This window comes from Notechis scutatus, chromosome 8 (genome assembly GCF_049901735.1).
Source record: "Notechis scutatus isolate UNSWTSFEM ecotype Mainland chromosome 8, rNotScu1.2, whole genome shotgun sequence".
Lineage (NCBI taxonomy): Eukaryota > Metazoa > Chordata > Lepidosauria > Squamata > Elapidae > Notechis > Notechis scutatus.
The window spans coordinates 18,994,858-19,017,894 of NC_142016.1; the positions used below are offsets into that span (position 1 = coordinate 18,994,858).

General features: G+C 44.4%; 1 protein-coding gene across 8 annotated transcripts in view; it reads right to left on the reverse strand.

Moving 5' to 3' along the window:
- Positions 1–23,037, reverse strand: part of LOC113423738 (retroviral integration site protein Fli-1 homolog) — a 26,492-nt gene continuing 3,455 nt past the window's right edge. For 3 of the 8 annotated variants that reach the window (XM_026685278.2, XM_087970942.1, XM_087970941.1), the window contains exons 2-9: positions 7,077–7,282; positions 5,772–5,923; positions 5,411–5,614; positions 4,605–4,688; positions 4,080–4,145; positions 1,796–1,855; positions 1,164–1,214; positions 1–790 (exon numbers count right to left, since the gene is read on the reverse strand). In XM_026685278.2, the coding sequence (XP_026541063.1) occupies positions 276–790; positions 1,164–1,214; positions 1,796–1,855; positions 4,080–4,145; positions 4,605–4,688; positions 5,411–5,614; positions 5,772–5,923; positions 7,077–7,282 (1,338 nt within the window). In that variant the 3' untranslated portion in view covers positions 1–275. The remainder of the gene's footprint in view (positions 791–1,163; positions 1,215–1,795; positions 1,856–4,079; positions 4,146–4,604; positions 4,689–5,410; positions 5,615–5,771; positions 5,924–7,076; positions 7,283–23,037) is intronic. The other 5 variants (XM_026685281.2, XM_026685279.2, XM_087970940.1 and 2 more) reach the window with 5 other exon arrangements.

The window sequence follows — 23,037 nt, forward strand, 5'->3', positions numbered from 1 at the left end:
TGAGGAATTCTGGGAGTTGAAGTCCACAAGTCTTAAAGTTGCCAAGGTTGGACACCCCTGGATTAGATGATCACAAAATTGTTTGGGTAGCGCAGAAGAACAGCGCCTGCTGGTGGCAGGGAGTGGTACTGCTCCCCTCGCCTTCTTTATGCATGATGGCCACGGAATACGTTCAAGATGATATTCCCTGTATTTCACTTTCTGCGTGCGGTGGACATTTGTATAATGAGATCTCCTGGTACAGAAGTTCCGGTATCTCCAGGACTTTCTGGAGGTTAGAAGAAAGAGCCTAGGTGGTTGGTAGCCTGCCTGGACACAGTGGGATTCTGATAGAGATTTCCCCCTGTGGAATTCCAATACGGGGCAGGTGGGCCGAAAAACCCTGAGGATGAGGCAGGCATCTGCGTGCTGTGGCCCAGGCCGAAGCCAACCTTCTGCTGGTGGTAGGGGGGCAGGTAAGGCAGTTCCGTGTGGTGGTACTTGTAAAGGCTCGGCTCGCCGGGCTGCCCCTGCTGGGCTTGGTTGATGCCCTGGAAGTCGAACTTGTAGGCGTAGCGTTTGCCGTGCACCTTGGTCATGATGTTCTTGTCGTAGTAGTAGCGCAGCGCCCGGCTCAGCTTGTCATAGTTCATGTTGGGCTTGCTCTTGCGCTCGCCCCAACGTCGCGCCACTTCGTCGGGATCTGTCATCTTGAACTCCCCATTGGTCCCCTCCCAGGTAATGCAGCTGGCATTGTTGCTGTCCGAGAGCAACTCCAGGAGGAATTGCCACAGCTGGATCTGGCCGCTACCTGTCAGAGAGAGACAGAACAACTGTTTTGAGCATCAACCTCAGCTTGTACCTGGGATGACTGAGGTGCTCGCACTCCTCCAACCCACCTTCTGCGGGGCCAAGAGAGAACTTAGGGGGCTAGCTGGCAACTTTCCCAAGTAGACCAGACAGGAAACGCAACCAGATGAGTTCCTTCTACTTTATTTTAAGTTCTACATGAACAAAAATCTTGCAGGTCTGAAAGTGGAATTCTCCCACCATCTTATCGGTGGGTGAAGTCTCCCATTCCATTCCTTTTCCAGGCCGAGAGAAGACATTCTTTCTCCGGTCTGACCACTGGATGCTAAATGTTGCACCCACTCTCCCCCCAGGACAAAAGATGGATGGCTCACCTGGGTTTGCCAAGCGGCTGCTAGTGGGCCCAAGGACTTGGTATGGATCTACTGGGAAGAAGAAGGAAATAAGAGGAGCTAGAATTGGATGCAATTGAGTGAATTGGGTGCATTGGGAGGATTTCCTTCCCCATCTCTTCCCCATATTTGGAAGAGCTCACAAATTCTCCTAGCCCTGTCCCTAGTTGCTATGATAGGCCCCTGATTCAGGCTACAATCCAGCAGACAAGTTGCAACCGACAGAACTGAAATCTTACGTGGCTCTACCTTCTGGCTTGTCAAACTTGCTTTCTGGGAGCAGGGAGTACAGATAATTAGCTAACCCTTTCCCCTCTCCAGATGAAATGGTACAGGCCAAACGTATGATTAACTCAAGAAACGAGTGCTTTATTCTCATTGCCACACTTCTGGGTTAGCAGCTAATTTCAAAGCAATTAATTTGCTCCCAAGATTGGGGGGGGGGGACGACACGACACAAACGGAAGCTGTTTTCCTGCATGGCAAGGCACACAAGTATTTGCCAAGCCTTATGCATTGTGCCCCTGGCAAAGGCAGAGCAATGCAGGCTGATGGGAATCACCAAAGAAAAGCAGAAGATGGTGGAGGACAAGGGGCCAGAGGTATTGGCCTACCAGGTGCCATGCGTGTAGAATCCGGGATCCGGCTCACAGTTTGGATCTGCGGTGGGGAACCTTCAAAGTGGAAGATGAAAATAAGCAGAACTAAGTGGCGGCTCTGATGCCATTCCTTTAATAAGGGATGTCCCCACTGCTTGAGTGGGAGCCAAGCAGGATCAGACCAAGAATCCCTTCAATCTACCCACCTCTACATTATAGAGCAGGGGTCGCCAACCTTTTGGACCTCAGGGACCACCAAACTCATAATTTTAGATCCCAGGGACCACTAACCGGTTCTGTGGGTGTGGCCTAATTTGTGGGTGTGGCTTGGTAGTCATGTGACTGGCTGGGCATGGCTTGTATGTAAATATAAATATTTATATAAATATTGATTTTTTTATTAAAAAAAGAGCAACTTTTACCCAAAATCAGGCAAAGAAGGCAGATTGAGTTGCTCACAGAATCACAGATTCATTCAGAGATCTATCTATCTGCCATTGGCTAGGTCGGTCTGTCACATAAAATTTGCTTACAAGCAAACTCATAAAATTAACTCACAACACACTATGCATGTAAATATTGATTTTTTTATTAAAAAAAGCAACTTTTACCCAAAATCAGGCAAAGCAGGCAGATTGAGTTGCTCACAGAATCATTCAATGATCTATCTGCCATCGGCTAGCTCAGTCTCTCAAATTTGCTTGTCGTGAGTCTGCACTGAATTTGCTTGCAAGCAAACCTTCAGTCCTAAGGGAGGTCGAGCCGAAGATCTCAAGACTAGCTAGAAAACAAGACATCCAACCATTTCCTGCTTCCTAGCTAATCTAAATCTCCCAAACAGATGATGGTCGGAAAAAGGAAAAATAGCAATTGAGCAGGCAAGTTTACTGGCTAAGGAGTGAGTGGGCGGGAAGGGTTCCCGCTGGCCATGTGGGTGGCACAGCCTTGTGTTTCTGCACAGCCTGGATTAATTGCTTTGTGGGGGTGCTCTGGGGTGAGATTTCTCTGCGGCCCACCAAAATTTTCTCACGGCCCACCAGTGGGCCGTGACCCACCAATTGGCAACCACTGTTAGAGAGGAACCAAAGAAATCCATGTGCTGGACACAAATGCATTAAGGTTATTGCATTCATGGTCCTCATTAACAAATGAGCACTGAGTGTTGAGATTGCAAATTCCAGTTCTGGAATGAAAGTAGAAGCTCAATGGTACAGCAATGCTTCACTCCAATTTCGGGGGGTGGATATGGTTATACAACCCACCAGTCCAGTGTTATTCACTCTTGACAACTTTAACATGTGTTGGACGTTGCTGCCTTGGGAATTCTGAGATTCGAAGACCACACATGTTAAAGTTGTCAAGCAGACAACAAACCAATCATATGACAGAGAGAGAGAGACTCAGATTTCCTGACAGGGTTCATACAATACCTTTAATTGGCTCAGTTAAAAGGGCGCTTACATTCACATATGCGTACTACTTTGGATTAGTGTTAGTCTTGATTTGCTCATTTGTATCCCAGCATGCCACATAAACCAAGCCTGTTTCCTTCGATTATGGGTCAAAACATTCTGCAAATCAAGGCTGTAGCTTAATTCAGTAATCAGATCAAGTATGTTGTGTGATCACAGTTTATGTCATAGAAACAGCCGATGAACCTAATGGCTACCTTGGCAGATTCTCTTTGAAAAACCACCTAAATCCAGTCTCTTGAAGAGCACCAAGTGCACATTAGACAACTCCAGAATTTAGTCTGATTTTATTTTACTTTCCGCAATATACCCTGAAATGCACAGTACAATGATTAGGTCCACACAAGCTACCTAACTCTACTGTGGCCCAATCTACCAGCTGGTGTCAACCCAGACATACACAGGCTCACACAGGCTAAGCCTTGATCTGGTTCATGGAACAAACAATAATTGACTGAGTTTGCATAACAAAATCCTGGAACGTGGCTTGCAAATCATGGTAGTCAGTTTGGCACATTAGCAATAGCACAGCAGCACCTAGACATATATACTGTCACAGTGCTTTGCAGCCCTCTCTAAACGGTTTACAGAGTCAGCCTATTGCCCCCAACAATTTGGGTCCTTGTTTTACCGACCTTTGGAAGGATGGAAGGTTGAGTCAACCTTGAGCCTGGTGAGGTTCGAGCTGCCAAATTGCAGGCAGCCGGCAGTCTATAAAAGCAGCCCGCAGCACTGCATTCTAACCACTGCTCTTTACCCTAAACCAAAGCTAAATAAATCACAGGATGATATAATTCAAGGTGTATGAGTGAAATTAGGAGCTGTACCTTTGGGAGTGGTGTTTACTGTGCTGCTGCCCCAGCTGCTTCTTCGGATTTCATCATATGTAGATTCTACGTCAAATGAAGAGCGAAGATGACATATTAGGCAAAACAAACCAAAAACCAAAAAAAAAACAACACCACCCCATTTAGATCAGTGTTTCTCAACCTTGGCGACTTTAAGATGGGTGGACTTCAACTCCCAGAATTTCCCAGCTGATTTGCACAGTTGGAGAAATGCTGATTTGGATGGAGAAGGCCTGATTGTCATCGTGATTGTAAAACGGGTCATTGTATGACCACACCTGATTTTACAACCCTTTGTGCAGTGGTGGTTAGGCGAACCCACTGTTCCCCATGGGGCATTTTTTTTTTTTTTTTGCTACAAACCAAAAGTAATAAAATGAGTGAAAAACTCCAGAGTCAGTGGTTACTAAGAAAGCAAGCCATTGTTACCAACTTTAGCCTCACTTCCTCTTCTCACCATTCTGCCCTTTGAAATGAGTCTGTAGGTTTTTGTTATGAACTCACCAGTTTTGACTTGGACCCTTGGTGGAGGCGGAGGAGGCTGCTGGCTGATAACCGGTGGAGATGGATAAGAGAAAGTGGGACTGCCTGGAAGAAGGAAGGAAAGAAAACAAGAAGGAATGAAGAGAAAAGGAAAAAGCTCCGTTTTGTTTCAATGAAAAAAAAATACAAAACCCCATTTGCCGAAAGTTCCAGCAACAGAGTAAATGACTAAGCCTGGTGTTAGAATTCTGCATGCAAGGTTTTAAAAAAATAAGGATAAATCAGGATTATTATGGAGGGCCAGCAGTGTTTTGCTTGCAGAAGTAAACGGGTTTTATGATGGGATTCAAACTGAGCCAGTTTGGTTGTAGCACCAGGCAACGGTGAGTTCTAGTCCCACCTCTGCATTGAAAGCGGTTGAGTGATTTTGGGCCAATCACCAGGTGACGGTGAGTTCTAGTCCCACCTCTGCATTGAAAGCGGTTGAGTGACTTTGGGCCAATCACCAGGCGACGGTGAATTCTAGTCCCACCTCAGCCATGAAAGCCAGCTGGGGGACTTTGGGCTAATAACTCTCACACATTCTGCCTGTGCCACCTCACAAAATTGTTGTGGGGAAAATAGGAGAAATGAGTATTAGGTGTGCTCAAACACTTTATTTATATAGTAATAAAGACACGGGATAAAAACAAACCTAATAAAGACATTCTCCACATTTCGGGATTCAGATTTTCACCCTGCAGCCGAGACAACTCCCCTTTTTAAAGAAACTTGGCATCCCGTCCCCGGTCCCCCCCTGACTTCCACAACCTTGTTCATGGTCTTACTTTGGCGCAGGTAGGTGAGGTGAGACAGCAAGATTTCGGTGTTGTAGGGCGAAGTGAGGCGGAGGAACCCTTCCTTCCCAAGTTTGCAAAGTTCCTTTCCATCTATGTGCTGAAAGAGGCTGGTTTCGATGTCGGGAAGGCCATACTCCTTCACTGCCCAGTCCAGCCACTGACGGACGTGGTCGCAGCTCCAAACACCCGGGTCTGTGAGGGGGAGAGGAGAGATTGGAGTAAGAAGCGAAAGAGGTCCATGGCCAGAGGACCTAAAGCAGGCCTCGGAAGCTGCTAAGTTGGGGGTGCAACAAGGAAGGCATGAAATCTGGTAGAACGAGGTGGAATCCTCAAATGGTGGTGGACCAACCTGCTGGAACAATGACCTTCTCCTCCCTGGACGAAGAAACGGGGGGACTACGTTGGTTGGGGTATCCGGTTGGGTAGGGCACTTGGGACGTGTCGACTGCCGCTTCCACTTTGTTCCTGCGGGTGGCACTGCATTCCACCGGTGATTGTCTGCTGGGGGTGGGAGAGAGGTAGGTATATAGGAGAAGGGGGTAGCTGTCTTCCCTCAAGGTGGGCAAGGTGAGCATCTGAGGAGCATCTGCCAAGGCTCCATAGATGTTGTGAAGCCAATGAGGGGTTCCCTTGTAAATCTCTTTTCATCCTATGCACAAATGTTTCTCAACTTTGGCAACTTTAAGATATGTGGACGACGACTCCTAGAACTCTCGGTGTTGAAGGCCAGAAGTTGCCAAGGTTAAAAAACATTGCTGTAGAACAACTACTCTAAGTCTCAACCTTTAGCAGGAGATGCATTTAGGAGCGCCATCTTCTAGATCATTCTAAATCAATCAAGTCAGGGTTCCCACGATTGCCCTAATTAAATCATGAGCCTCGAGCCAAGCTTCAAAAGAATTCCGAAGACTTATTAGGAACAACATGTCCGACACTAACCCATATGAAGCCAACTCTGAGACACGTAATTTACTATCACCTATGACCCTGTTTCCCCCCACCCCTCCTGGGTGTGCCATATATCAGATTCTCCAACTAAACACGCAGAAGATCCAGTAGCCTAGGCTACAATCTCCACAAGATAAGCTTGGAATTGCTTCTGGCCTTCATCTGCCACATTGCTCCCTCAGGCCTTTCCCCCCCCCCTCCTTTACGAGTTGACATTATGCCTGCCAACCTGTTTGCCCTGAAGGCAACGTCAGCTTCCCTGGGCTGCCCCTCTTGTCCAGTCCAAAAGCCAGTGTGGTGTGATGGGGAAGGTGCTGGACTAGAACCCGGGAGGCTGAGAGTCTGTCTTCTCTCTTAGGCATGGAAACTGGTTGAGTGTCTTTGGGGCAATAACTCAGAGAGTGGCTTTCGTGAAGAAAACAGAAGGTGATTATGGATCCCAATGTGAGTTTTACAAAATAAAGGCAGGATATACTTCCAATGCAATGTTTCCCCAACCTCAGCAACTTAAATAGCTTTTGTGGATTTCAACTCCCAGAATTCCTCAGCAGCCATAATGGGGCAGGCTGAAAGGCTGCATGGCTGACTGGGGAGTTCTGGGAATGGAAGTTGACACAACTTCAAACTTTAATGAAACAAACTTTAATGAAACAAACTTTAATGAAACAGTCCAAAATCTGGATTTCTGCTCTCCAAGGCTGCTAACCTGCTGGAGCAATTGACTTGTTCGTTCTCCTGTTTCACCATATGGCCTCGGCTATTGACCTGGGCTGACCACGAGGCGTCTTCCAATGTTGGCTCTTCCTTGCTCCCATAATCGTCCACTGGAGACACCTCGGTCTTCAAGAGGTGTGAGGAGGCAAAGGATGGGTCGAAGATGGACTGGTCCTCACTTACAACTGACAGCGCCTCCTGCAGGAGAAGGTAGGGAAGTAATGGGGAAAGACCAGAGCAATGATTAAGAAAAAAAAATCAGAGGAGATCTATCCCATTGGACTGAAGCGAAATCAAGTCCAATTCCTGATTGAAAGACCCTAAACTTAGTAAAAAAAAAAATCTGATAGTCGCATAACATGCCACATCCAAATTAGCAGTATTGTTGTTTAATGTGACAACCAATGGTTGTCGCATTAATCAACCAATGGAACAGCTTGCCTTTGGAAGTTGTGGGAGCACCATCACTTGAGACCTTCAAGAAGAGATTGGACTGCCATCTGTCAGAAATGGTGTAGGGTCTCCTACTTGGGCAGGGGGTTGGACTAGATGACCTACAAGGTCCCTTCCAACTCTGATTATCTGTTATCTGACAGCATTGCTCGTTTGTCGCCCTTCCTACAACCTACCAAACTGCAAGCAACCCAGTCCCTGTGTGAACCTTGCAGGCTTTTGAATGAAGGGTCTGAATTCAGGATTAAGTTTTAACTTCCTGGAGGCCTGAATGGAAATCATTCTTTCCATGCAGGAAATCCATACCCAGTTATTCATTTCCGGCCCTGTTCACATAAATGGGAATCAAGAACCGGAGTCCATTGCTTGCAAATTACTGAAAAACTTATCGGCGGATCAAAGCTGACCTACAGATTCCTAGACTGGGTGGACAAAACAAAAAACAAAAAACCACTCTTGATTGATCCCAACAAAGAACATCCTTAGAGCAGACAGCAGAGTTAGGAGCTGCCTGCTGTCAATTCCCATTGGGGTTTCTCCACCTTAGCAATTTTAAGCGCTCTCTGGACTTCAATTCCCAGAATTCCCCAGCTATTGTGGAGGGGATGGTGAGATCGAAGCTCTGGTTTTTTTTTTTTTATGCAATGCACCTAGAAAAACAGACAGTTGCACTGTTATGAGCTTGGTCACCTTCTTCGGTGGTCTGCCATCTTAACTTTTCTGACCACACCCGACCTCCAAGGCTGTTATAAGAATGAAATGGAAGGAGCCTTTTACTTGCAAGAAAGCTACCTGTGACTGGTTCGGTACCTGGGTTTCTCTAGTTCAAAACATCTATTCAAACAGCAGGGAACAAATCCAGCAGCAAAACAGACAGGTAAGATATATGCAGAGAAATAATTGAACAGCCTTGATAGAAGGAAGAAGACCCAGAGTCGCCCTAAAGCAACTTTAAAATAATTTAACCAGAGACACTTAACAATGAGAGACTCCCTCTTGGGAGATTATTCTCTAGAAATGTTATTTTTGTGAATCATTTAGAAATTGCCGAAGATATTGCATATTTCCCCCTTTTTAATTTTTTTCTTAAATTTATTGATTGATTTTGTATTAAATACATTTCTTAGTGCTTAATAAACACCGTGTTGTCTGGGTATTTAATGTGCTTAACAATACAAATTTACATTCTTAATCTTTCCCCCCCCCCAACCATTGGTAAAATAGATTCCATGTTTGATAATATTCTACATCTTCTTTCTGTTTCATTTTCAATGTCAATCTATCCATTTCTGCACAATCTAATGTCTAATAGTTCCTGACTATCTCTTCATCTCGTGGTATACCTTTATTTTTCCAGCATTGTGCGAATATAATCCTCGCTGCACCCTTTCCTCTGCTTTTTAGAGTGGCAGGATGCTGGTGGTAGAAGGGGGGAGACTTGCAGGGGTGGAGCTACTGGGGGTTCGCAGGGGTTCAAGAGAGCCCCCAGCTAAGATTCTGTGCAGTTCGGAGAACCCTCAAATCCCACTCCTGGCTGGCCCGGCCCACCCCTCCCCTCCCCTCCCCTCCCAGGAGTCCCCACGCAGACCGTTTTGGATACAGATAAGTGCACGGCGCACATGGTGGCTCAGGGAAGGCGAAAAACGGGCCTCCCGGAAGTTTGGGAAGGCTGGAAATGGGCCCGTTTCCAGCTTCCATAGAGCCTCCGGAGCCCAGGGAGGCCATTTTCACCGTCCGGAGGCTCGAGGAAAGCCTCTGGAGCCCGGGGAGGGCAACCCTGCTCGCCATGGTGCAGGAGGCCGACTAGACCACACCCACCATGGCCCCGCCCACCCAGCAATCAGGCAGAGAACCCTTTGCTAATATTTTTGAAGCCCACCCCTAGGGGAGAGGATGTATTTCTTAGATCCATAGTGAAGGCAGTGAACTCTGGAATGAGTTCTTGGCTCTCTGATCATCTTGCAAATTCTGAAGATGAGTATAGATAGTCCTCGGCTTATGGCCACAGCGAGAGCCTACTTTATGCTCCCTACCTCTAAACAGGCCAGGCCTTAAAGGGAACACAGGCCTGAATGTGGAAACCTGGGGAATGGGTGACTGTGATGAAGGAGAGAGAAATGGCACGAATGGGATATAGCTAGTCCACAACTTATAACCACAGCTGGGACTGGAACGCTGTTGCTAAGCAATGTGGTTGCTAAGTGAGTTGCACCTGATTTTAGGCGTTTGGCCTCAGTCATTAAGGGAATCACACAGATGTTAGGCAAATCCATCTTCCATCTTTGCCTATGGGAAGTTCCCTGGGAAGGTGGCAGGTGGAGACCATGGGACCATGGGACCCAGCGCCCAAAATCTGATCACACGACAGTGGGGATGTTGCAGTGGTTGGAAGAACTCAATGAATTTCATTAGCATCATTGTAATTTTGACCAGTCAATAAACAAATGGTTATAACTCAAGGACTGCCCATGGCCTAAAACTCCCTAGTTTCTTTTATTTCTTTTCCTCTCCTACACTTTTATCTTTCTTTTTGATCTTTCTTTCTTCTTACTTTATGTTACATAGCTGATGTTTCCCAGGGCCATGCGATGTGATTTTTTCCCCCACCTCTCTTGCCTTGTCTGCTGCTGGGATTCCTGGGCAGTGACACAACTTTGGCACAGGAAATAGCAGGGAGGTGGCAGCTATACAGCTCAGTTGAGGAGAGAGAGAGAGAGAGAGAGGGAGAGGGAGAGGGAGAGAGAGAAAGAGCGAGCAAGAAAGAAAGAAAAAGAAAGAAAAAAGACTAGGGAGGAAGGTAGAAAGAGAAAGTGAGAAAAAAGAAAGAAAGAAAAAGACTAGGGGGGGGGAAGAATGAAAGAGTGAGAGAGAGAGAGAGAGAGAAAGAGAAGAGAAAGAAAGAAAGAAAGAAAGAAAGAAAGAAAGAAGAAAGAAAGAAAGAAAGAAAGAAAGAAAGAAAGAAAGAAAGAAAGAAAGAAAGAAAGAAAGAAGAAAGAAAAAAGAAAGAAAGAAAGAAAGAAAGAAAGAAAGAAAGAAAGAAAGAAAGAAAGAAAAGAAAGAAAGAAAGAAAGAGGGAAAAAGGGAAAGATTCTACCAGGCACTAGCAGTAAAAAAGAATATATTTAATTGCTCTGATAAAAGATTGCAAAGTTAATGTATTTGACGGGAAGGACTGAAGCAAAATATGACACTCTCCTTGGAGATGGTAGATATACAGCTGTCAGCCACCAGTGGCCTGCCTGAAACATGGCGAGATTCCCTCTGCCAGTCCTTGAAATAAAACGGGCAATAGCAAGAAAATTCAATTCTGTACTTCAAAGAACAGTTCAACGTGCAGGAGCTCCGTTCACTTCTGCCTCCATCTTTCTGACCTGTAGTCAAAATGAAGGTACAATAATCCGCCAGACGAAAAGAATTGCTCAGCCCTTGCTGATAAGGCCAACTCTTTCAAAGAAAACCACAGAACTGGGAGGTGGCCCTGCTTGAAGGCGGAGGCCGCAATCACTGAACACTGAACTTAACTTGGTTGCCAAGTTAATTCGCTTTCTGCGTGTGCACAAAACAGCTATTCCTAAACAAAACCCTGCAAGGCTGGATTTGCACAACACCCGGAGCTGGAAGCTGATGAACCGAAGGGAAGGTGTAACCGAGATTTACATCATACACACATGGAGTTGTGAATTTTGTAGCTAATCTGGGTAAAGTTTTTGTGACCAGAAAGTCAGCAGCTCTGCCTTTGAGATCTTTACATAAAGAATAATTTTTAAGACTCTAAGACAGAGGTCTCCAAACTTGGCAACTTTAAGACTTGTGGACTTCCAGAAGTCCAGAATTCTTCCAGAATTCTGGGAGTTGAAGTCCACAAGTCTTAAAGTTGCTAAGTTTGGGGACCCCTGCTGTAAGATTTAGGAGAGTTACAAGCAAATTTACCTTTTAAGATGATGGTTTACATTCTTTGGATCATTACATGGGTAGGCCTCCCCGTGATTAATGCAATTGGGAACAGAATATCCATTGCTGAGGTTGTTAAAATGACTTTTATGATTTTTTTTTTGCCACGGTTGTTAAGTGAATCAATATGGTCATTAAACAAATCTGGCTGTCCCTATTGATTTTGCTGATCAGAATCCAGCTGTGAAGGTTGCATCTGGTGATGATCCCTTGGCCCTTGGATGCTGCAACCATCATATATTGCATGCCTGTTGCCAAAGCAGCAGAATTTTGATCGCATTATTCATGGGGATGTTGTGAGGGTTGTAAATACGAGGACTTTTCGTTAAGCCCTCCCACCCCATCCCCCAGTGCCATTGTAACTTCAAATGGTTGCTAAATGAATTGTTGTCAGTCAGGGAACACCTGCAAAGCTTCCTCTTATCACCTTAAATTTACCCTTCAAAAATTTTAGCAACCAGTTCTCTGCCTGGTTGCTGGGTGGGCGTGGCCATGGTAGGCGTGGCCTCATCAACCTCCTGCACCACGATGGGGGGGGGGGCGTTTTTGCCCTCCCCAGGCTCCGGAGGCTTCCCTTGAGCCTCCGGGAGAGCGAAAACGGCCTGTTTCTGGCCTTCCATATCCTCCGGGAGGCCCGTTTTTCGCCCTCCCTGGGCCTCCTTGCAGGCCCTGCACTTACTTGGGATCTAAAATGGGCCATGTGGAGACTCCTGGGAGGGAAGAGGTGAGGCGTGGTGGGCAGGGCCAGCCAGGGGTGGATTTGCTGGTTTACTGAACCAGCCATAAAAAAATGATAAAATTAGCTACATGTTCGCCTGAACTGGGCAAACCAGTAGCAGCCCACCCCTACCCAGCACTGTTTGGCTAACAAAAGACATCTGCATCTGCTTGCTTTGGGGGGGGGGGGGAGAAAGAAAAAACACTCTGCCTATGCTCAGAGTTGCCTTTGTTTGGAACCTCTTAGATTCCCCCAAGGCAGCCTTCAGGGACCTGCGCAACGAATGTTTGCTCCAATGTGTGTCTTTGTGGAGAGTCTGAGTTGGCCCCCCCACCCTCCACTCCCACCTCCAAACTTGAGTGCTGCAATGCAAACTCTGTCCAGAACTAAAAGCAGAAGTTGGCAGGGTGCTGAACAGACAATTCTGCAAGCAGTCTTGATAGGAGATGCTATCGTCAGATGCAAAAGAGCAAGGGGTGGGGGTCAGGGGGAAGGAACTGTGCTTAATCTTAGAAGGCCTCTTTTGCACACCATAGTCTCCTCCATTCTTCAACCGGTCAAGCAAAGCCCTCAGGGCCTAAAACCACAATTTTCAAACTTGGCCATTTTAAGATGAGTAGTTTTCAACTCCCAGAGTTCCCCAGTCGGCCAATGTAGTCTTCCACTGACCTGAAAGATTCAATTACTCGTCCAGGAGATAAACTGGTTGTTCTGGTGATCTCTGGTTTATTCCAAAGCAGAAAAAGGGGTTTTACAAGACCAATGACCCAGTGAAGAATGTCGAGGGTAGTCTACGCCATCATGGATGCCTTCCAGATCTCAGCTCCCAGAGTTCCTCAGAATTCTGGGAATCATGGCCAGAAAACACCCATGTTGGAAGAGGCTAGCCTAGAAGGAAGAATTGCTATTTTTTAAATGGCTGACATTGCACACCATATTAAATTGGAATGGGAACTGCTTGGTTGGGGGTTAGACTAGTGTTTCTCAATGTTGGCAATTTTAAGAAGTGTGGACTTCAACTGCCAGAATTCCCCAGCCAGTATGCTGCATAATATAGCAAGCTGAGGAATTCTGGCAGTTGAAGTCCATATGCCTTAAAATTGCCAACGTTGAGAAACACTGGCTTAGACTGTTGTACATGACTATAATTTCTTAGCCTGGCTTAGTATGATGTATAAATTCACTCCATATGTATGAAGCATGGAAGTACGAAGTCTGGGATGCAATGGTCCAAGCAGCCACTAGATGGCAGCAAAGGGTTTCCCCCCCCCAATCTCTCTTTGCTGCCACCTATGTCTTTTTTGCAGTATTGCAGCCTGGATTTGGTGGTCATATTTTGGAAAGACGCAAGCCCCAGGCAATTCTACTGTAGTACTCCAAAATCCTAGGCTCAGACCTTTTTAAATTCTAAGACTGGGTTTTCATCTTATGGTAAACATGCATTTTTAGACTCAGGCATCCGATGATAGCAAACACCAACAAACTAGGACAGAGCATATTGAGAGAATCAACCAAGTAACAGCCTAACCATGATTCTATAGGAAACATAGGAATTAATTGGTAACTCTAGGGGGAATTTTCAAAAAAATTCAAACAGTCCCCCACCTGTTCCTGTTGTCTATGAAACATTAGATAAATAGAGATTTATTGGACCCATGGATATGGCTGGTCATTTCATAGCAGTAACTGTAGGTACACTGCCCTTGAACATGGAAGTTCCATTGCTCAGCACCCCCTTTTGATGCCTATTGGCTATGAAAAGCCTCAGGCTCCCTTTGCTGATAGAAAACCTTCTTTTCTGAATCAACCACCAGCTTTCCTAATGACCAAAGTGCACAATCACGCAAGGATGGGATTGCCTCACTGTTGCGCTGCGTTGCACAAAATGGTGGGTGTGGCCGAAGAGCTGCCAGTAATGCTGAACTGTGGGTAACACCCGGTTCCAAAGCAAAACATGAGCACCTCGAAGGCTGAAAGAGGAGATGGGGAAGGAGAGAACAATAGGTTGGATTCCAGCCAAAGGACTATTCTGTCTAAAGCAGCTGGCAGAAAAATTATCTGAGAAAAGCCCGAATAGAAGTTCTCTTGGTTTTCCCTTTTCAATCATTCTTCTCATGCAACTTGATTTTGGTGGCCATCTTGGTGTATCTGAGAGGAAGAGGCGAGGAGAGAGAGGCCCTCACCCTTGGTTCTCTGCCACAGTCTCTTTCCAAATTGGGGAGGGGGCTGAATCAGAGGTGGTATTCAGCAGGTTCTGACCAGTTCTGGAGAACTGGTAGTGGAAATTTTGAGTAGTTCGGAGAACCGGCAAATATCACCTCTAACTGGCCCCGCCCTCATCTATTCCCTGCGTCCCATTGAGTCCCAGCTGATCGGCTGGGTCTTCTTTGGTTGCCCTGCACAGGAGAACGGAGCTGCAAAGCAGGTTAGTGGGGTGGAGAGGGAATGGGGATTTTGCAGTATCCTTCCCCTGCCACACCCACCAAGCCACATCCACCAAGCCATGCCATGCCCAGAGAACTGGTAGTAAAAAAAATTTGAATCCCATCCCTGGGCTGAATCCTGCACTGGGTGGCAGGAAGAGAGAGTGGGTTCACATCAAGCTTTGAGATGACCTGGTTTGATTAGGGCTTAGCACAGGGGTCTTTAAACTGTGATTCAGTATCTCCCAGAGGAAGGAGACAATGGGACCGGGGGCCGATCTCACTGTTATGTATGTATTAATTTATTTCATGGAATTTGTAGGCCTCCCCAGGCTGCCACGAGCAATATTTGATCAGCATTGCAGAGACAGAAATCAGCAGATTCCAAAGATGTCCACAGGACGTGGTAAATAATATCACAATGGCAGCTGTGGATCAATTATATGGTTGTGTCAACCATTCAATATTTGGCTCACACTTGGCAGAACACCCCTAGCACTGTCAAACAGTTGTGGTACTGCAAAATTTGAGAATCCCTGTAAGAATTAAAACATGAACAATAAAACTGCCCAAAGGCCTTTGGTTACAGTATTGGGAGATTTAAAAATTGTAATAAAACATGAATCTGTTGAAAATTATAATAAATAAGCAAAAAAAAAAATCTGCATTAAGTTTTTTTTTCAATATTTATAGGTTTAAATGCCCAGTCAGGGAGTAGCAGCATTGGGTGTCCTCCAAATCAGTGAAAATGTTGGATCATGGCTGGGAGATTATCAGCAAAGATTGGTGGAAAATTGAAAAAGTAACACAGAAGAAGACAATGGGAAAACATTTCTGTATGGTAGCCAGGAAAACTGCATAGAGCTATGATCATTACCAGGACCTGAATTCTACTTACAACATAGAATAATAGAGTTGGAAGGGACCTTGGAGGTCTTCTAGTCCAACCCTCTGCTCAAGCAGGAGACCCGATACCATTTCAGACAAATGAGTTATCCGGTCTCTTTCTGAAAGCCTCCAATGATGGAGCACCCACAACTTCTGAAGGCAAGCTATTCCATTGATTCCATTCGATTGCTCTAACTATTACGAATTTTCTCCTTAGTTCTAGGTTGCTTCTCTCCTTGGTTAGTTTCCATTCATTGTTTCTTATCTTGTCTTTTGGTGCTTTGGAAAATAGGTTGATATATGGAAAATAGGTTGGTATATGAAATAGGTCTTTGTAGGAGCCCCTCAAATATTGGGCCACCGCTATCATGTCTTAAAGGAACGTAAAAGGAAACTCTCATATTCCTATGTTTCCCACTTGGATAGGGTAGAAAATCCAAGTTGGACATTCTGCAGTGTAGCTGTAAAAGAGGATTCAGGGAAGTGCTTCTCTCTTAGAACAAAGAGCGAAGGAGATGTGTGAATGAATGAGACAATCTTTCCTCTGAAACCCCTGAGCTCTTCCTGTTCAGTTCATAAACCCAGACAATTGCTACACCTACTAGCACCAGCCACCTTTTAAAATTCACAGTGCTCTCCAGTTCTTTCCTTACAGGCAGGTCTTTTGTGTAGAACAATATGTGTTAACCCATTCATTTGCCATAATAACATTATATAAACCAGGGGTCCCCAACCACCGGTCCTACGGGTTGCGTGGTTGCTGGCGCCGCCATCTTTTTGATGAAAAAGTGCTTCCGGTGAGCTTTTCCGGTAGAAAGCTCACCAGAAGCACTTTTCATCAAAAAGATGGCGGCGCATGCGCTCGGTGAGCTTTTCCGGTAGAAAGCCATTTCTACCCGGAAAAGCTCACCAAAGCGCCGCCATCTTTTTATGAAAAAGTGCTTCTGGTGAGGTCACCGGAAGCACTTTTTCATCAAAAAGATGGCGGCGCCCAGCTGATGGCGGACCGGGCGCGGCATAAAAAGGTTGGGGATCACTGATATAAACTACTGTATCTGAGCTGTAGATATCTCAGAAGCCCTTTGATGGAGCCACAGAGCTGGCATGAAGTCTTCTGTACTCCCATCTAGTGGTCCTTCAGGTTATTGCAGTCAAGAAATGGCGGCCTTATGTACAGATAGTCCTCAATTTATGACTGCAATGGGGACCAGCATTTCTGTTGTTAAGCATGGCAATTGTGAGTTGTCCCCCTTTTTATGAACATTTTTTTTAACTTCAGTGATTAAACAAATCACTTGTTAAGTGAATTATATGATTATTAAGTGGATCCAGCTTCCTGCATTGGCTTTGTTGGAAGCTAGCAGGGAAGGTTGCAAATGGGGAGTACGTAGCACCGGGTTATATGTGTGAGGACCAGCTGTAAACCGTGTTTTTCAGCCCTGTTGTCACTTCGAATTGTCAATTAAAAATGTTTGAAAGTCGAGAACTACCTATCAACTGGTTGCATTATTTAGTCTGCAATACAATTCTTCTGCCAAAACATCCAGTTTATGTTCTAAGTTCCTACTTGCCATTTAAGATATTAAATCCTCTTTCAATTCACTGATAAGGGTCACACTTCTGTAGTTTCTGTAGGCAATGTTATCAGCCTGGTTAAGAATAAAGCTTTGATGTTCAAAAGCACCAATATCAGATGCGGAGATGTAAAACTGGATTTATGTTTTCAAGATGATTTTGACTTTCGCAAAATAGTCAGCTTTCAATTTGGGTTTTGTGATGTGTGCACATTTGTAAAAATCCCTGGAAATTGGACTGTCAAGACAGAATTGGTCAAAAAACCCAGTGTTGCAAATGTGAACCATGCTTAAATAATTCTGCAAATGTGCTTTCTTTTTAAATAAAGAGGCTCACTTCCAAGAAATTCATTGTTGTAATTTACTGGTACTTAAACTGGTACTTTAAGAGAACAGGATGAAGTATTAATCTAGATAAGTTTGATTGAGGCCCCAGTTGCTAATTTCATGTGTTTAAAGATTGGCTCCAATTCTGTATGTAGGTGTTAGACAGTAGTGGGATTCAACTGGTTCCTACTACTTTGGCTGTTAAATTGCTGGGTGACCCCTCCCCTTCCATCCCTGCCCCTTCCAGGAGCCCCCATGTGCCCCATTTTGGCTCCTGGGTAAGTGCAGGGAGGTCCACTAGGCCCCAAACGGGGCGCATGGGGGTGTGGTGCCCCTCACAGTCCGTTTTGGGCCTAGTAAGCCTCCCAGGAGGCTGCAGGAAGGCCCACTAGGCCCAAAATGTGGCACAGGTGTGTGTGTGCCCCCCCAGGGTCCATTTTTGCTCCCAGGGGGTGCAGGAGGCTGAGTGCTGCCTGTCACACACCTCTGGCCACACCCACCATGGCCACGCCCACCCATTAGGGGCAGAGAACTGGCTGTCAAATTATTTGAATCCCACCACTGTGTTAAATCCATCGAGAATCAATTATCTTAATTGCATTTAAAATGACATACAATGCTTTATTATACTCAAGACACTTAAATTTTAAACAGCATCCATTATTAATTAGCAATAATTTGAGGGAAATTTAAGAGGAGAACATCAGACAGGAAGATACTAGGAAGTTATAATCCAAAATGACTGTTTGGGACCCCATGTCTTATTCCAGAAGGTCTCGTTCCATACATTATAATCACCATTTTCCCGATTCCTAGCTAGATAAGAATTAGGAGGATTTCACTTTACAACAAAAAGTCTTGTGGGAGCCTAAGGGATAACACATTTATTTGCGTACAAATTTTATTGACTGTATTTCATCAGAGATCGGGGATGCTATCCTGTGAGAGGAGAATATGGAACATTTTGATTATGAATGATAGTTGAATTTACATAACAAAGGTGGGTGGAAATTTCATGTAGGAAATAACAGGCAGGCCTTTATTAACAGGGCTCATTCACAAAATATTTGTGATTTTGATACTGAAAGTTTTGCCTTCTGAACTGACAATGCAAAAGTAATAAAAATACATTACAGTTACTCCTCAGCTTGCCTTTGTTCAGCAATTTGTTTGTGTGGTACTGAAAAAGTGACATACAACCATTCCTCACACTTATGACCATTGTAGCGTCCCCATGGTGATATGGTTGCTGCTTGGGCACTTAGCAATTGGCATGCATTTACAACGGTTGCAGTATTCTGAGGTCACGTGATCATTGTTTGCAACCTTCCCAGCGGCTTCCAATGAGAAAAGTCAATGGGGAAAGCCAAATTCACTTCAGGATCATTTGATCGATTTAATGACCGTATAGCAAATGTCTTAGAATGGACATGACGCATCCCTTAATGCTGGTTGCAATTATAGTCGTACATCAAGTACTACCTGTACAGCAAAATATTGAAAAATTATTCATAGAATGTAGGGTTTGGAATGAACCTTGAGATCATCTAGCACCATTCCCTTTCCAGAGCAAAAATCCATTATTCCAGCATCCTCGGTAAATGACCACTTAGCTCCTTCCAGGGAAGGAGTATTTTCCACCTCCACGCCCCATTGCTGAACCTCTCTTACTCTTGGGGAAGATTTCCTGATGTCTAGGCGAAATCTGTGCCTTCCAATATCCACCATTGTTTCTTATCTTGTATATTGGAACAACTCTGAACCAGACTGCTCTATCCTCTACCTTAGGGGTCTTCAAACTTGACAGCTTTCAGACTTGTGGACTTCAACTCCCAGAAGTCCTCCTCCAGTCATGTTAGCTCAGGAATTCTGGGAGTTGAAGTCCACAAGTTTTAAACTTGCCAAGTTTGAAGACCCTTGCTCTACCTTGATATTTCTCAGGTTCAAGATATCTGGACTTCAACTTCCAGAATTCCCCAGCCAGCATAGGTTGTTCAAGATGCTCCTCCAATATCAGTCATGGAAATCTGCCTGGTGACTTTGGGTTACTTCCTCTCTCTTAGCCTAGCTAGTTTATTTTATTGATTAGCTCAGGGGTCTCCAACCTTGACAACTTTAAGCCTGGAGGATTTCAACTCCCAGAATTCCCCAGCCAGTTTTGCTGGCTGGGGAATTCTGGGAGTTGAAATCCTCCAGGCTTAAAGTTGCCAAGGTTGGAGACCCCTGGTAGCTCATGGGCCATGTCAAAATGTAGAATTCCAAGCCCAAATTATTACTAAAATCTCTCCCAGCCTAACCCACCTCACAAATTTAATGTAGAGAATAAAAGAGGAAGAGAGAATTCTCTACACGTTGCCTTGTCTCTCTTTGTGAAAAGGAAAACCTTTGCTTACCCCCCCGCCCAATAGAATATTAGGTGAGTCTTGAATAAATGTATATACTTATCAAAATATTTTTTGCAGTAGGGACAATCTTGACAGTGTTGAACTTGTAAAATAGGATAGGAACTGTAGACCAACACACCAAGCAGTTGTATCAAAACTACACCACAGCGTTTTTATCAATTCAAGCATGGTAATTTAGGAACTGAAAACTGAGACAAATTAACCAAAGGAACTGAGACTTGTGACTGTACATTGTCCCACCTGGAATTATTTTAGACACAACACTTTTTTTAAACTGAAAAGCAGCAGAAGAGCAAAACACAAAACCCAAGGACAGAAGGAGGAAATTTAAACATTATCCCCCAAGATATACAATTTCCAACCTTTTATAAATGAAGATTGTATGACGCTTTCTATAAACAAGAATATAATCTAGGCATGAAGTTTTAAGTTTGCAGAAGTGCCCAAACAAAGCAAAGCAATGTGCAAACTTGCAAAGAAACACACCCATAGACTTATTTTTTTAGCAGCCTGGAGAACACTAAAACCCGATTGTGGAGGATTGATTCTGTCTAATTGATACATGGGGAAACCTTGAAGTGGAACCTCATGGGGATTGGGATCAACCACAGGAAAAATACTTGTAAAATCAGGTCCATTCATATGAGGATTGCTTTAAGACCATCCCGATTTATGACAGAAATTTCAGTCACCATTGTGATTGTTAAGTCAAGGATCACCTGCACTGTATATAAACCACCATTTGATTTGAGCGATAAAAATGTGGTAGGTGAGCGGGTAGATTTCCATGCAATGCAAAAGTTTGCCCGCTCATTTCTGCATATCAGATTTTTGCTAGAAGGCCTGTATGGACACCCTGGAATTTGGCAACAAACTTGAAACTTGGTCCAAATGGGAAAATAGTGTAATCTGAAACCAAAAGTGTTATATGGAATTACAGACTCACAGGGGCTGTTGGGCTTTGAATAACAGACTGCAGGGTGAAGATTAAGCAGGTAAAGCATACAGAATTAAGTTTATCTTTTCAGCAAAAAGATTGACTTAATTCCTGCCACCACTGTGATAAGGAAGTAGCCACAATAATTTCCATGTGGACCATTGATAATATTTTTTTTAAAAAAGGCTTTTCACAGAGTTGACTTTCTAATCAAAACAAACGAGATGAAAACCATTAGTAACTTGTAGCTAGTCATAGTGGACATATATGTTAAATATGGAAATATATTAAATATAGAAAATATATTAAAAAGTGTGATAATAAAAATACAAAGAGGTACAATAGAACAACTATGGCAAAAGAAAGCAAAGATTGTACCAATATGATAGGTGCCTTGGGTACAATCCCAAAACATCTGGAACATCACTTGAATACCCTTGGCATTAACAAAATCACTATAAGTCAATTGCAAAATTCAGCTGATATCCTACAAACTTGGCAAGTTTAAAACTTGTGGACTTCAACTCCCAGAATTCCTGAGCTAACATGACTGGAGGAGGAATTCTGGGAATTGAAGTCCACAAGTCTTAAAGCTGTCAAGTTTGAAGACCCCTGAGTCCTACAGCAATAACTTTAACACTATCAAACAACAAGATCTGCCCATCCAGGTCCTTGGGAAAGGACTCAGTAGGTGGACAAAACTGCAAAACTCAGTCTAAACATCTGGCTGATTGTGTCAACGAAGATAAATAATGTTACCTCAGATATTGGATTCCCTAATTGGATTTAAGCATTGCAGATGTGTCTAGGGATAGAATGGGAGCAAGTGACATCCTGTGCATTGTGACATTATTCTGCAAAACATCAAGTTTGCAGCCACACCAGTGTGATCAACACGCACCCTGTTTTCATTTGCAACACACATTAAAAACAGACAGAACTTTGAAAGTTGCAGTTCCATTTCAAGGCAATACTTTTGCTATACATTACCATACCTTACCTTTATTCAAAGTGCCAATGAACAAGCACTGTACATGATAACAGCTGCAAGAATTCTATATGCTTTCTATTGAAAAAGATCTCTGGTTCTTAATTCTAATATCTCAAGGGCTGCCACAAAAAAGAGGGAGTCAAGCTATTCTGCAAAGCACCTGAGGGCAAGACAAGAAGCAATGGATGGAATGGAAACTAATCAAAGAGAGAAGCAACTTGGAAACTTGGAACTAAGGAAACATTTCCTGACAGTGGGAACAATTAATCAGTGGAACTGCTTGCCTCCAGAAGTTGTGAATGCTCCAACACTGGAAGTTTTTAAAAAGATGTTGGATAACATTTGTCTGAAGTGGTGTAGGGTTTCCTGCCTAAGCAGGGGATTGGGCTAGAAGACCTCCAAGGTCCCTTCCAACTCTGCTATTCTGTTCTATTCTATTCTATTCTATTCTATTCTATTCTACTCCCTCTACAGAAGAATATTAATTAAATGGGGAATGTCTAGAATAACTTTGTATCTAAAAAAATAAATGTGATTCAATCTTATTTTGAAACGGTTTCTGGAGTATAATTCTAGGCATGGCATTGAATCACATCCCCAATTTGGCTTCTGGAAAAAATAAATAAAGGGCAAACCAATGATAAAGGGGGCTAATTTGGCAGAGTTTCATCAGAATTTAAAACATGATTGTTTATACTTATAACTTGTGCTTTCCAAAAGACATGACAGAGATGGAGGACAGCGGTATGGCGGGGGGGATTATGGTTGACGCTCAGAGATGCTGGTGGGACAGCTAGCACAGGAAGCCGAGGCAGGAAGTCTGAGGCCACAATGGCGGAAGCCTCTGTTGCTGCTGATAAGGGCTGCTGGAGAAGCTCGGAGCTGCCCTGTTAGCTTGGGGGGTTCTTTAAATAGCTCTCCCATCTTCTGTAATAAAGGATCGAGAGGAGGAGGTGATGGGAGAGATGTACGCAGGGTTTCCTGTTTGGCTATTGAAATCCTAAGTCTGAAAGGAGGGGGGTGGGGGGGGTTTGGCGGTTTTAGTGGCGTTTGGTCTCCTTTGCTCCAGCAATTCTTTTGGCACTGATGGGTCGAAGGGTCAGCAGTGGCTGGATCTTGCAGAAGCAGGACAGGCTGGGAGAAAGGATCTTTCAAATTTGGAGGGATTGGGCTGGGTATGAAATGGTACCCAAGGCAGGAAAGCCCTCTTGTGTTTGTTCCAAGAGACTGTTTAAGGCAGAGGTCTCCAAATTTGGCAACTTTAAGACTTGTGGACTTCAACTCCC